This window comes from Calonectris borealis, chromosome 21 (assembly GCF_964195595.1).
Source record: "Calonectris borealis chromosome 21, bCalBor7.hap1.2, whole genome shotgun sequence".
Classification (NCBI taxonomy): Eukaryota; Metazoa; Chordata; class Aves; order Procellariiformes; family Procellariidae; genus Calonectris; species Calonectris borealis.
The window spans coordinates 7509125-7523263 of NC_134332.1; the positions used below are offsets into that span (position 1 = coordinate 7509125).

The following is a 14139-nucleotide window of genomic DNA, read 5'->3' on the forward strand; positions in this document are numbered from 1 at the left end:
TGTGAAAACTCAGTAGCTGAAATGTTGGTACCAGGGGTTAACTGCAGCTGGGTACATAAATCCCAGCCTGCGTTACGGTTTCACGAGTGTAACCTTAGCAATCACGTTCTCAACGCAAATATTTGTTCTCATGAATTCGAAATTATCTCACCATTAATATTTTTCACATATTTGTTGTTTTCTGGAAATATTCCTCAGCTGATTCGCAGGAACTTGTTGGGGATGCTGAACGACGACAGACCCGAGCGTGGTGCACGCAGGCGTCTTTAAACCCCAAATGACTGGTCTCAGCGCCCGAATAACAAAACATCTCCGTCCTTGATCCCAGCCCTCTGGTTTTCAGAGCAACTTTTTGATCAGCACAAACCCCTCTATTACCAACTACAAGGACTCTCATTTTAAATTAGCCTCCTTATTAACACAAAAAAGTAAATAAAATGAGAACTGCTCAGCTGTCCCTGGGTTCTCACAATTCAACGTACAATAGAAGACCATTTACGTTCCTATGCCATACTTCATTTTTTTTTAATCCTCTTTCATTTTTACTGCACAAACCTGGTAATCAGGTATTAGTGCCACTGTTGAGCTTTACAGAGGATAAAATGCCAGATGATAAAAAAAGCCCCGGTTGTTGCAAAGGCGTACACCCCTGACCTCCCAGAGGGTTCACCGCTCTCCTCCTGTTACAAGGAGCACATCTGGAGATGTCTCTTGTTTTGATCACTTGGTTCTAAAAGGGAAGGAAAAAAGACGACCTCAAAAATTCTAACAAGCTCACGACACATACCCGTCTTTATAGGAACTAATTATCTGCTATTGAAATCAGAGTCCCTCAAAGCAAGAGAGGCGACACAAACCCCGGCGACTCCAAGCCAGCTTTGTTCCGGGGCTGTTGCTCACAAAACAGCCAACTCCATCCGCGCCCCGGCTGCTCCGACCAACGCGTGACCACGGGCAAAACAGCTCCTTCTGCTGTGAAGGAGCCCGGCTGAAGCTGACACTCCCCCTTGCAGAAAAACCTCCTCTTCTGAAGGACACCAGGTGAGTTTAGGAGAACAAAAGCCCTGCCTAGCAATGGTGCGTTCGTGATAAACTGGGGGAACTGGAGATTTCAGCATGGGCTGTGAGGTCCAGACCTGATGGAGGAGCCAGTTCCAGACGGAGCCGGGGGAAGGGAGACCGGGACATGGCTTAAGGTATTAAATTCACTGACGAAACCTGCATTGAGAGCCAGCTTTGAGGTTGATCTGTCACCCTTGCATGTAGTTGAAGTAAATCCATAGCGTGAGTCTGTACTGAGGTCACACAGGCAGAGGTGCGGACGGCGACAGAAACATTTCAGGTTTCCACGCAGCGGTGGGTCACAGCCACCGAGTCAGACGGCCGAGCCTCCCGCTTAACCACTGCGCTGTGAGCACGGGGAGCCGCATCTCCCACCTCCGGGGGCTCGGCTCTTTGCGTGTTTTGGAGCAAGGAGCAACCGATTCCCAGCTAAATACTAGTAGGAAGACTGGTCACAGGGCAGTTACAGGGGTGTAAAGCTGCCTGGTCCTGGCACTGCCTGTGTGCAAACCCTCCATCGACACTGGCCCGGTTCCTCTGGAAGGTTTTGCTCGTCTTCGTAATTCACAGATCTGGAGACATTAGAACAAGCAGTCGAGCCAACGCTCGAAATGAGGATCCTCGACACACGCTACAGGTCACCACTTGTTTTCTCGCGGCTCAGTGCTACCTAAAGGACCAGCACCTAAGACAGGACTGCAGCACCACGGCACAATGCAGAGCTCTAAGAGACAAATATCCTGATATTTAAGCTGCATTTTTACCTTGAAAAGCAATTTGCAAACCCACAGAGCGATTCGGACAAGCCTCACTGAAACCACACGTACCGAGTTTGCAAGAAAGATGCTTTTACCCACCTGCCAGCCCTGGGATCCAGGTCAGGTGAATCTCCTTTCACTTTATCATCATCATCGCTTAAAAATGTTCCACAAGACAAACCGGGTCTCACGTATACTTGCAGAAACTCTTACGGTTTTCAGAGCGTGCAGGCAGCGGTTTGTATGAAACCTGATGAGCCTTCGGTGGGTTTAGCTGAGAAGGTTAATTTGTGGTCCAAGAACTCGCAGAAGCACAGCCTGGTACCCAGAGCCAAGTGCTGTAGGTATGACCTAGGCTGTTTAATTTAGAATTTAAGGCTATTGGGAGAGACCAAAGAGAAAAGGCAAGCAGCCTAAGTCTTCTTTAAGCCCTTCTGCAAAAGCTTGGGCAGGAATGATTCTGGGTTTGGAACAGGGGACCGTTCCTAGCACTTCCCGCTCTCTCTTTTTACATTTTATGGGTTAATATCTTGATGTGGATTGCTCTCGGTGGTGCGTAGCTCCCAATTAACCTAGGGACTAATTAAAAGAATGTATTTGTTTCCAAGTAGACATTAAAAACTTCCTAAGAAGGTAACAAATACACAAGAAAGGGAAGAGAACTAAAAGGGTTTGGTTAGAAAATTAAAGTTGTTTGCCATGGCTTGATGGCTTAATCAGTCGATCAATATTGTTCACAGGGCAGGCAGGGAGGGAGCCATAAGCTGTGATGAAAAATGCATGAGGGGACAAGGGAGACCTGGGAGTAGAAAATTAAAAAGTCAGCCTGTTACATTTGTCCAATATTGGCAGAGAAATTAAAGTGGTTTGGGGAGGGGTGCTGGGAGGGAAGAGGGGACCCGGCTGCAATACGCACTGCATATCTGCTGCGGGTTCCCTTCACCAGAGAAACTTTCACATTAATTAAGTTGCCTTCTTAGCAAAAAGATGGATTTTGTAACCTTTAGCGCTTGCAAGCGCCGCAAGCACAGTAGGTGGGGTTTGCACATGGGAAAATAAAATGGGATTTCTTCCCATCAGGGATGCAATAGAGGAGCGCGTGTTCTGATTAGGGTAGGGATCCCGAGATGATAGTAACCAGGGTGAGGCAAGGACTCTCCCTGCAGGATTAGGTGAGACTAATGTATCGTTGCGCTATAAACAACAATGCTGGAATGATGCAGCTCTGTAACACGTACAACCTGAGCCAGTAAAAGCAGCACTGTTTCTGCATGGAGATCAGTTTCCTTTACTCTCTCTCTCTCTGTTAAATTTGGCTGCTACTGATTCTGCAGTGGCGCTTGCCTTGCAGAGATAAGTATTAGGAGCAATGCCGTTCTAGAAGATGCTCTAGAGGAGGTGAGAGCCAACCACTCTTCAGGGATCGTGGTTCTTGCTGTTTGCCTTAAAGATCTGAGCTGTTTTAAAAGCGGCAACAAACTCCAATGATTAAAAAAAAAAGCAAGGTCGCTCATCCTGCAATTAAACTGCTTTTCGTCACCCACCCCTTTTAACTAAGGGTAGGAAAGAAAAATAATGTCGTCCAGTAACCAAGCTACAAAGCTGAGGATGAACACCAAAATGCTGTATTGTGAGAATGGCTTTTTAGTTAAAAGCGATCCCCTGGTTTCTATTCCTCACATTCCAAACCTGGAGCGAGTTTCTGCTTGACTTGGAAATCCGCATCCCAGGGATCGTCAGGCACTGGCCACCCGCGTTCACACCTCCAGGACAAGCAGCAGAGACAAGCACACGCTGAAACTCATGAGCTTTAGAACAATTCAGAAGGCTGAATTCCACTCCCCCAAATGGAAATATTCCAACCGGTTGCACTCAAAGGCTTGCAGGGATAGAAATCACTGGCTCTCCCGGGGCCTCGACAAGGCAGAAGATTCCCTCCTACTGCAGTTTTCTGAGGGAAGGAACGTGACAAACAGGTTTGCGTTGCACTTCTGTAAGACAATGATTTTTGTACTGAGGTACCTACAGTGAATTTTATGACTATCAGACTCGCCAATTACAGGTTTAAAATTTCAGGCTCAATTAACACACAGACTGGCTGATGCTGTTTCCCGCAACTAATTATCTCCAAGTGCCAAGACATGAATCCACATATACTACTTCTGTGAACTTTAGGATTTGCTTTCTACACCACTATTTAAGTATAAACAGAATGGAGCAGACAGCGGCTCCTGAAGCAGGTTGGATACCACATTATGACCTTTTTATTAACAACAACAAAAAAATGCTTACACTATCAGAAACCCAGGCCTTCTAATTAGTACAGTAACGGGACGGATAGCAGGGCCGCTTATTTCCAAGGCACTCTCTCAAGATGCACACATCGTTCTGTCTTGGGTGATCTTTGTACCGAGAAGGCTACTTGGGTCAAATAATAGCACGACAAGTTTTCATTAGGTAATTCAACTGCAGCTGGATTTGAGATGGCCATTATCCCACTGCTATGGCCATGTTTCTGTTTGGTGACTGGGAGGAAAGAAAAAAAAGAAAAAAAGTTGAAAAATAGAAAATCTCACTTACCAACATCCTCAAACCAATATATGCTCATTCTTCATACACCATGTTGTGCCTCCAAAGGAAGTCATAAACATGTATTTTCTTTCAAGTTTCTCTCTCTTTTCTACGAGACAGTCTTGCACGGATTTCTGTACCTAGAAAGCTGAAATTCCCACATCACACGCTGTCCTTGCAGGAAGGAGCTGTTGTCTTTGGGAGCTCAGCCTTTTATGTTACCGGCTAACACAGTTAATTTAGTATTGCACACGCAAGTACAGAGCGATACTCAAGTTTCTTCATTTTTCAGTTTCCACAGCAATGAAATGGGCTGTTTCATAAATGTTGTAGGTTCAAATTAAATTAAAACAAGTGCTTCAAAAATCTCTGAACACCTTATTTCAATCAGCTGCAAAAAAAAAAAGAATCCCTCCCCTTCCTGCCCTGTTTTTTTTTCCCCGCCCCCTTTTTTTTATTAAACGTGATTAACTTCACTCCACATTCCTTGCTGAAAACCAAACCAAACCTTGCCACCACCAAAGCCTCCGAGAGGGGCATCTTTTCTTTCTGCAACAGAAGCTTTTCACGCAGGCAGAAAGAACCTCAGAGATTAGTCTGCAGCACTACACCTTAATGTCGATTTATTTGAAAATTAACCCAGTGACAAAGCTTCTCCGGACCTCCCCTTACCAGCTCCCAAAAGCAGGCTTATCATCGAAGCCTTTGTGGCTTGTAAAGGAAACAAGGGTGCGCTAGCGGGAATGACAGTTGAATTAATCAAATCGGCTATCAGGAGATGACAGATGAAACGTACCCTCCTCAAAAAAATGCCAGGGAAGGCACTTGACCCGCCACAGCCCCAGGCCAGCGAGCATTCAGCTGGGACAGGACCAGGGACCTTCCCAGTCTTTGGGTGAAGGAAAAATGGCTGGGGCTCGTAGGAGCTGAACATTCCCACCCATTCCAAGCGCAACCATTACTGGGAGGGATCTAACTCTTCCCTGGCGTGTTGCACGTAAATTTTAAATCATTTAGGAAACATGCTGTATGTGTCTGTGCTGCAGAAGCTGTGCTTCAGGGCTGAATTACTTTACCACTTTCAGTCCTAAAACATGACGAATTATACACACTGTCGCTGCTCATCACACGTTTTCTAACCACTTAATACATGCAGATTTTGCTAACATTTTTCATCAAAATTTTAGTAAAGGGAAACATGTTTCCCCCCACCCTAGAAAGTATATTGCATCTTCCAAGCTGTCATACACCTTTGAAGTTCCATGTTTAATCAACGCCATAGTCTCTTCCAGAAAAAGACCAGCACTCAGATAAGCAGCCTTGCAACAACAAACCCACCCATCATATCAGCATGCGTGTTTAAATGTTTCCAGTAAAGAAAAGAGCAGCGTTGAAAAATCCACACCAAAACCAAGGATTTTGTTGACCAAATAATGAAATAAATAGCACAAATTCTGGAATATAAAATTTATTTCAAGCTTATAAAAGTCTTCAACATTGCAAATTCTGTCACAAAACGCAAAATGTACACAGATATTTTCATTAAGGTTTAGAATAATGATTATTACTGTCAGATCTCCCCAGACATATCATTTCAGCTCAGAAGCATCAAGCGATCACACACAGCTTCTTACAGTCTTCTTCAAAATACATTAGTCTCACATGTACCTTGCAGACTGATGGCTTTTAAATGGTCAAATGCATTAGTGTGACCTCACTACTTAGTACAGGATGAAAGGTTCAGAAATGGAACCACCTATTAAACCATCAGCTCTCTTCCGAACCCGACAGATTGTTCGCTCCTCGCGTACCAACGGCTGGGCTGGGCTACTATTGCCTGCAAGTGTCATGAAAAGCTTCAAGTGTTCGGAAATCCCTCCACGTGGGTGGCAGGCCATCCTGCAGAAACTTTCCGCAGCGCTGGCATGGAGCCTGGAACAGCTTTATGTAACTTCTTAACCAGGTCTAAAAGGAATAGGGAGAGAAATTAAGAAAACTGGATATGGATGTTCCCCTTTGTCATCATTCTTGTCGAACAGTGATAGCAAGGACAGAGAATGTACTTTGGCGAGGCCCCAGTGAGGTATACAGCGATTTTACAAACAGAAACATGCCGAGGATTACAAGGTCACTGTATAGCTGAATTCCCACTTTATTAATCATCTTTTGCTTTTTTAGTCACTTAAGCAAATTCGTTAATAGAAATTCAAGCACTCTGAGCAGGAGGTATTTGCAGCTAGAGAATCATGATGGAAGGCAAGTATTGTAACGTTCCTCATATTTTTACTGGAATATAATTGTTCTTGATGGGTACCTTCTTCAACCGAATATTGGTTTGTCTCTTCCTATGATCATCTATCACACCCCTGCTGCAATCATACTGCAACGGTCTGAACTCTTCATAGCTGAAGATATAAGGACTTCCACAGCAAGCTAACTGACTTCCTCTCTAATGCAATTTTAAGATCAATACTCATTGGTCATAAAAATACTGTACCGTTTTTAATCTGATTACACTGATAAATATATGTATAAAAGGCTAGTGCTGAACAACACAGAGTAAGTTCAGGTGCTCCTGCCTCTAAAGAGGATTGTTCCCATCGTCATACATAGCAATGAGCATTACATAACTCAATTCCCAACTCAAGGAGGTACACTAAAAACCACCTAGACCAGCAGATTTATACTGTGAAGGATGCACATGAATCTTGTCATTTAAAGTCCTATTGAATTACATCGATAAGAGAAAATTGTTCACTGAAGAAGAGGTCAGACGAGTTTATTGAAACGAATCCTTCCATCTTCATCAGAGCCTTCTCTATAGCAACCAAATCTTTGGCCGTCAATAACTCTCCTCCAAAAGAACTAGATCTTCTCTGGGTTTAGCAGTAAATACGGGGACAAGGGCAACAGAACACTACAAGTAAATTGCTGTTATTTACTTCAGCTTGGATGGGCTTTGCTTGCACTACAGAGAAATCGAATTTTCTGAACCATAATACAAAAATAGGTAAATGAAGTTAAATTGTGCACTTGAGACATCTGTTGAAAGAAGAAAAAAATGCATTCTTCATTCCCATCAGAAAGTTAGGGCTTCACTACATCCTGTCATGTGGATTGCACAACTGACATGTGAAAGGACCAATATATTGACACTTCTGGTGTACATCTGGTTTTGCTTTGTTAAAAGTTTTAGTAGTGTTTTATCAAATCAATAAGGCAGGTCCCTGGCTTAAACAAACGTGCTACCCATTCTATTAAACATTAATTTTCAGAAACATGTTGAAACATGGATTTGACCAGTAAGAGTTGCTTTCACCTTTCAAAACCTATTATTTTAAGATGCACTCCAAGAGAAGAGACCTTTGCAAATCTCTCACCTTAGTGGCCTTTTTACGAAATAAACAAACCGGCACAGCAGGTAAGGGAGTCTGACTGATCTGAAATTACACAGTGGAAACTAAAGACATAAAAGACCCAATGCTACTGTACACGCCTAAAGATTGTGAGTGGCAAAATTAGATGTCTGTTTTTAAAAGTCTCGGTTACATTGCTCCAGGGAAGGGGTAACATAATGGAAGTTAAGTGAAGGAAAAAGTCTGAAGAGCAGAGAAAACTCTCTCAAAAGCCTCCTTTGGGAGGCTGCAGCAGAGAGAACAGCAAGAGTCTCCACTGCCAAAACACATCTTGGTAGAAGAAATTCTGAATCATAAACCCTTGTGCTCATCCTCTGATTAATAGGGCTGTTTATATACAAGTTTATTTCCCAAATAAATTCTAAATACAAGCAGAATTAAAGGTAATAAACTTAAATCTGCGTATCAAGGTAGAGCAGTATTTGATTAATTTTCTTCAGTAAGAAAACAGCAGAATACTTCAGTAAGCATTTCCTCGATTCCCAAAACCACCTGCTGTTGTGCTGGGTGAGTACATGCACTTCCTTAGGATGAAAGTTGGGGCTGAACATGGATACAGCAAAATGGACTCTTCCCGATCACGTTCCTCCCTCTCATCATTCTCCAAATAACTCTCATCACTTCCCATAGTGGGAAAGCTGACAAGCAAGCTGCCTCAGCTGGAACACACTGCCTGGGTGTTTCCTCTTACTGGGGAACTTCCCATGGAGCAGACTTTCTACATACAGAACTCAACTCCTGGCACAGTGTGAACAGCGTGAAAGGGCTGGACCATAGCAAAGATTTTGGTTGAGAGTTTTTCCTGCTGTCTTTAGAGATGATCCAGAGTAGCTTTGCAAATAGGAATCATCAAGCAAGTATTGAGACCAGTGACAGAAGAACCATATGCAGCTCAGTCTTCCAACACCAATTATCCCAGGGTAATGAGAATGAGCTCTTCATCCTTGTCCAGCTATCAGATACAAAGAATTACAGTCATTCTCTACTGTCTAGCTTGTTTAAATAGGGGGAAATTACAACTGCATCAGTCTATCTGGAAGTCTATCTGGAAAAAATGTATTTTCCAATACACTTACCATGAAAGATCTGACTACCACATCTGGCATTTGAGGCAGCTGGTAGTGCAATAGAGCAGTGGTCGCATGATCTGTCACCTGTATCAGACAAAAGGAGAATATACGCTTAGTCATTCTGTATTTCAGACCAAGCAGTGTTAATCTGCAGGAAAACAGTATAAATTCCATGGGGAAGTAGCAAGCCATGGATTAAATGACTGTGAAGACATTCTCAAAGTAATTTTGGGTAGCTTTTGCCAGCTAGCTTCCATTCCCTCTGCCAACTTCATACAAGAATCAGCTGAAGCAATCGTGATAAATAACTTCGTATGCATACAGTAAAATCAAACACACCTCTGGAAGTTCAAAAACATGATAAAAGCTAATAGTTCCGGTAAAAGAATCTAGACTGGTGGCTAATGTGAGCCAAGTGATGAGGAAGGCATCCAGCTCTATGCCAAATGGAACAATACTAAACTAACATGCTTCGCTTCCCATTTTGGGCTACCAACCCAGCTGTAAAAAGGAAAAAAAAAAAAATCTTCTGTACCATATAAGATAAAAGCATCCATAGCAAATATCTACAGCATAAGAGCAGAATCTGTGCTTCTGTGATTGAAAACCCATTATTCTGTGAATCAGACAGAAGCAAAGTCACTTAAGGAAAGAGGAAAGCGCTTTAGTTTTCTTGTTCTATGTTCCCATTTTTTGCTTTGGTCATTTTTTATAGACATATATTCTCTTAACCTATGCCGATTTGCTCAACAAAAGAAAAAACATTGTCAATGATGTAGCTAAATTAAATACTTCTGGAAGACTAACTGATTAGAATAGAGGTTATGACTTCCAAAAAAGCCAAAGGTTTGGTTTTGGTCTGTTTTATTAAAAAACAAAACAAAACAAAACACAACAAAACACCAGGATAAAATACTGTGATTTGAAAATACATTTTAACGGAAAAATGAGTATGCTTCTCTCCATTTTTTAATGGGAAAACTTAAAATGTTTAACTCTTGTAGTCCTATTTCAGGTTGCTTACGTTGAACAAATAGGAATCGAGCTCTCAGTTTCATTTCCTCTGAAACCAGGAATCAATTAATATGATTATGGTTTATAAATACTTGCACTAGTAAAAGATTTCTGATAGAAAGCTTTTTAATTTCCCAGACAGAGCCGTAACAATATCTTACATCTGGGAATTACAGCTAGACAGAATACATATAAAATGTATATTTATAATAACAAGAATAATTAAAGAAATAAATCAGGAAAACCAACCAACGCTTTGATGGATTTTTTTTTTTTTTTTTAAATCACAACCGTTTTTTAAATTATTCTGGAAGGGGGCACTTTCTGACAGCTATGATACAATTCACTAACAGTACACAGCCTGGCAGCTTCCTAAGTTATTAGCACAGTCAACAGCCTGCTTTTTCTCAGAAGTTCTAGACTTAATGCAGAAATTATTGGCAAAATTCTTTGGGCTAGACTATTAAAGAACTCAAGACAACACAACCATGAGAGCTCTTTCACATCTATTAACAGTCCTCATCAGTAACATCAAAGCATCCAACAAACTATGTGACTGTCTAGTTAGTGATTAAATTGTATTTTCTAGTTTTAACATGGAGAAGTAGCGCTCTTCTCAGGGCTTGTCTACATATTTCCCAGGGCTTGTCTGTGTACTATAGTAAATTTTGAGTAAGATAAAGTGTGAACCGAAATTACAATTGCTATTCCCAGCAAACTCCACTTGTTCCTGATTTGTATTTAGTCTAATTCTGCAATGTGAATGGTGCTGAAGCACTCAGAACTTTCACTGGAGAAAGAGAGGCTCGTGCCTGAAGCTATTCAGGAATACATCTACAGATTCACCTCCCTGAATAAATCCATGTATAGACAGGCTCTAATTCACACCATACAAACTTCCTCCGCAGAACACTACATCAAATCAGTCTGTCCTACACTGAATCCAGTTTTAAGTTATACTACAATTTTAGAAACAGATTCTGCTCCCCATCATTTGTGCACATGCCTAACTCCAAAAGCGGCTCCATTCAGCGTGAATACGGACATGAGATCTTGACATTTGGAAGGAAAAACTTTTGGGACTGTGCACATTGCAAAAATATTCACAAAAGGGACCTCAACCTGCTTAAGCCATTTACATGTTACCATATTAAAAAAAAAAATTAGAAATAATGTGATTAACAGTGCATTATAGCACCGCGTAACTCAAATCAGTCATTTCTTTTAAACACATCTCATGTAACTTTTAGAAATGACTGTAATCCAAGCCCTAGTAGCTATGTGAATTTTTTTCTTTTAAGATGATGCTTTTATAGGATAATACCAGACATGTCAAAGAATAGGACGTTCTGAAGATATTTATGAGCAGCCGCTCTCCTTCTGCTATGTTTCTACTTCTAACAAACTGTATTTTTTTTCTTGAACAACAAAGTTGTTTTCTCTTGGCACTGAAGAAAGTTGCTTAAAAAAATACTGCCATTAACAAATTTAAATTGACTGGCCACTTTGGCAAAGTTGCACATATGCTGTTCCTATTGTAATGTAAAGCTAATGAGATTCCACAGGGAGATAAAAAGCCATCCCAGCATTGCTAGAACACTAATAACGTTTTCTGAACAAAAAGGGGGCGATTTCTACCATAAGCAAATGCTGATAAAGTGCTTCTAAAAAAGATCAAAGTGGGTATCAAATCTGAGGAAGAGGAGTAGGGGATGACACCCCCCCCCCCCCCAACCCAGCAAAGAACATGATGTCAAAAAGAAAAGAGCTGGACAAATGATAAACTGGCCAGTGCATGGGAGTGAAGGAAGAATTAAACGCCCCCAAGATAACAGAGATGATGAGAGAAAGGACAAACTGCCCAAGATTAAAAAAAGGGGGGGGGGGGGGGAGAAAAAAAAAAGAGGAGGAAAAAAAAAAGATCAATACCCAGCTTTACTAATGGCAATACGATTTCGCACCAAAGCAAAGCAAAACAAACTGCATATGCGCCAGCTCACTTAAGGGACACACTTTTTCTTCCAGCCAAGTTGGAATCACAAACTAATTTATTCTGGGTGTAGGATGACATTTTGTACATTTCAGGGTTTTATTTTATTAACTTCACTTTTATTGCTCTACCTTACCTACTGCTATCTAATTTATTGGTCACTTTCTAATTTCTCTACCTCTTTTTATAAGGGAACATATTCAGAAGAGCACACATTGATTGGGATAGCTGTTGCTCTGGACCTTGAAATAGATTTTCAAGAGATCTTGCAGAAAAGCTCAATATTTCACGATTCATATATAGAAAAGCACTTGGAATTTTTGTCCGAAAAAAAGGCAAGACAAGGCAATCTCCCGAAGCACAATTTTGCTAAATAAAATAGCTATTGTTTAACTAAGCATTTTGAGCAGACCAAAAGAGACTTCAGTTACATGGAAAAAAAAAATTCCTGCAAAGAGACTCAATTTGGACAAGAAAACTTCCCTTCTTGTTAATACTTAAGTATACCGCCTGAGATTTTTTTTTTCTCCTTTTCGCTTCCAAATTAAAGTTGACTATAACCATGTACTTCTTAAATGCATCTCTGCTCCTTGTCTAGGGCACTGTATACATCAGGAATACAAAATAGACTCATACTGGATCAAACCTAATCTTGATTGCGACTTTGTGCAAATTAAATCCTACGTACTTGTCACTCTTGGTGAACAACCAGGCCCCAGCAAGCGAGGAGGGCTGTCTGGGTACCGGCCCACTGCAAAAAACTACCTGCTGCGCCCCCGCCGCTGCTCTGCTCTGGGGCAGGGTGGGGAGACGTGGACTCCCGACTTCCCTCTCGCAGCCGGCTGCTCAGCTTGCCTGCTCAGTCAAGTTACAAATAGCTCATGAGACCAACACCCAGTGATGAGCAGAAAACAAAACCCCTGTTATTTGTCTCAACCGAGCCAACACCAGTCATTTCTACAGCATTTCTTTACCCACTTGATAGTACTGCTCTGCTGAAATGTGCTTTCCAAAGGTGATTGTCCTGGTTTCGGCTGGGATAGAGTTAATTTTCTTCACAGTAGCCGGTATAGTGCTGTGTTTTGGGTTTAGTATGAGAAGAATGTTGATAACACACTGATGTTTTAGTTGTTGCTAAGTAGTGTTTACGCTAGTCAAGGACTTTTCAGCTTTCCATGCTCTGCCAGGTGCACAAGGAATTGGGAGGGGGCACAGCTGGGACAGCTGACCCCAACTCACCCAAGGGATATTCCATACCATATGACATCATGCTCAGCACATAAAGCCATAAAGCTGGGGGAGGAAGAACGAAGGGGGGACGTTTGAAGTAATGGCGTTTGTCTTCCCAAGTAACGGTTACACGTGATGGAGCCCTGCTTTCCTGGAGATGGCTGAACACCTGCCTGCCGATAGGAAGTAGGGAATTAATTCCTTGTTTTGCTTTGCTTGTGTGTGTGGCTTTTGCTTTACCTATTAAACTGTCTTTATCTCAACCCACGAGTTTTCTCACTTTTACTCTTCTGATTCTCTCCCCCATCCCACCAGGGGGGAGTGAGCGAGGGGCTGCGTGGGGCTTAGTTGCTGGCTGGGGTTAAACCACGACAGTGACACATCCGAAAAATGGCATTATTGGGCCTTGACGACACTTGTCATGTAGCATTCCCAAAGCTGAGAATTCATTGGAGAAAAGGAGAGGAAAAAAAAAAAGGCATTCTACAATTCACAGGTTGAGAAAGCTGAACAAGTACTTCCTCTAACTGGAATGAGAAATACAAGAGCGAAGACTTATGGTATAGCTTTGCTCCACCATAGACTAGGTACGTTCCATAGGTGTATGAAACTATACCTGGCATAAAAGCTAAAACATAAAAATACAAACATCACACAACTAAATTATAGAAGCTGTCTCTCTCTTCTAGTATTTTATCTCACTGCCAGTAAATACGCTTTTCAAAAGTAGGTGCAAAACTTCCTTTAATAGTCATAACTTTCCTTGCCACTTACTTATTGGTTTATTCCCTCAAGTATGGCACTGACAACTCTATCTAATATAAAGGGATTCTCTAAATCCCCTGGAAGTTTTTTAATTTTTTTTTTAAACCCTGCTAAGTTCATGGCCTTAACAGTAGCCTGTAACAATGAGTTCTGGAGGATGATCACAGCACTAAAAGAAAAAAAAGAAAAAAGGAAGTTATTTCATTAGTGTTTAGACCTTTTATAGTGCGGAAAACCACACAAGTTTGTTCATTTCCAAGGAT

The 14139-nt window shown here is 41.7% G+C and overlaps 1 protein-coding gene across 7 annotated transcripts in view; it reads right to left on the minus strand.

Moving 5' to 3' along the window:
• Window positions 1–5843: 5843 nt before the first annotated feature.
• MED27 (mediator complex subunit 27) overlaps window positions 5844–14139 on the minus strand; it is a 96467-nt gene continuing 88171 nt past the window's right edge. For all 7 annotated transcript variants that reach the window (XM_075170594.1, XM_075170593.1, XM_075170591.1 and 4 more), the window contains 2 exons: window positions 8884–8961; window positions 5844–6356 (listed from right to left, as the gene is read on the minus strand). In XM_075170594.1, coding sequence (XP_075026695.1) covers window positions 6222–6356; window positions 8884–8961 — 213 coding nt within the window. In that variant the 3' untranslated portion in view covers window positions 5844–6221. The remainder of the gene's footprint in view (window positions 6357–8883; window positions 8962–14139) is intronic.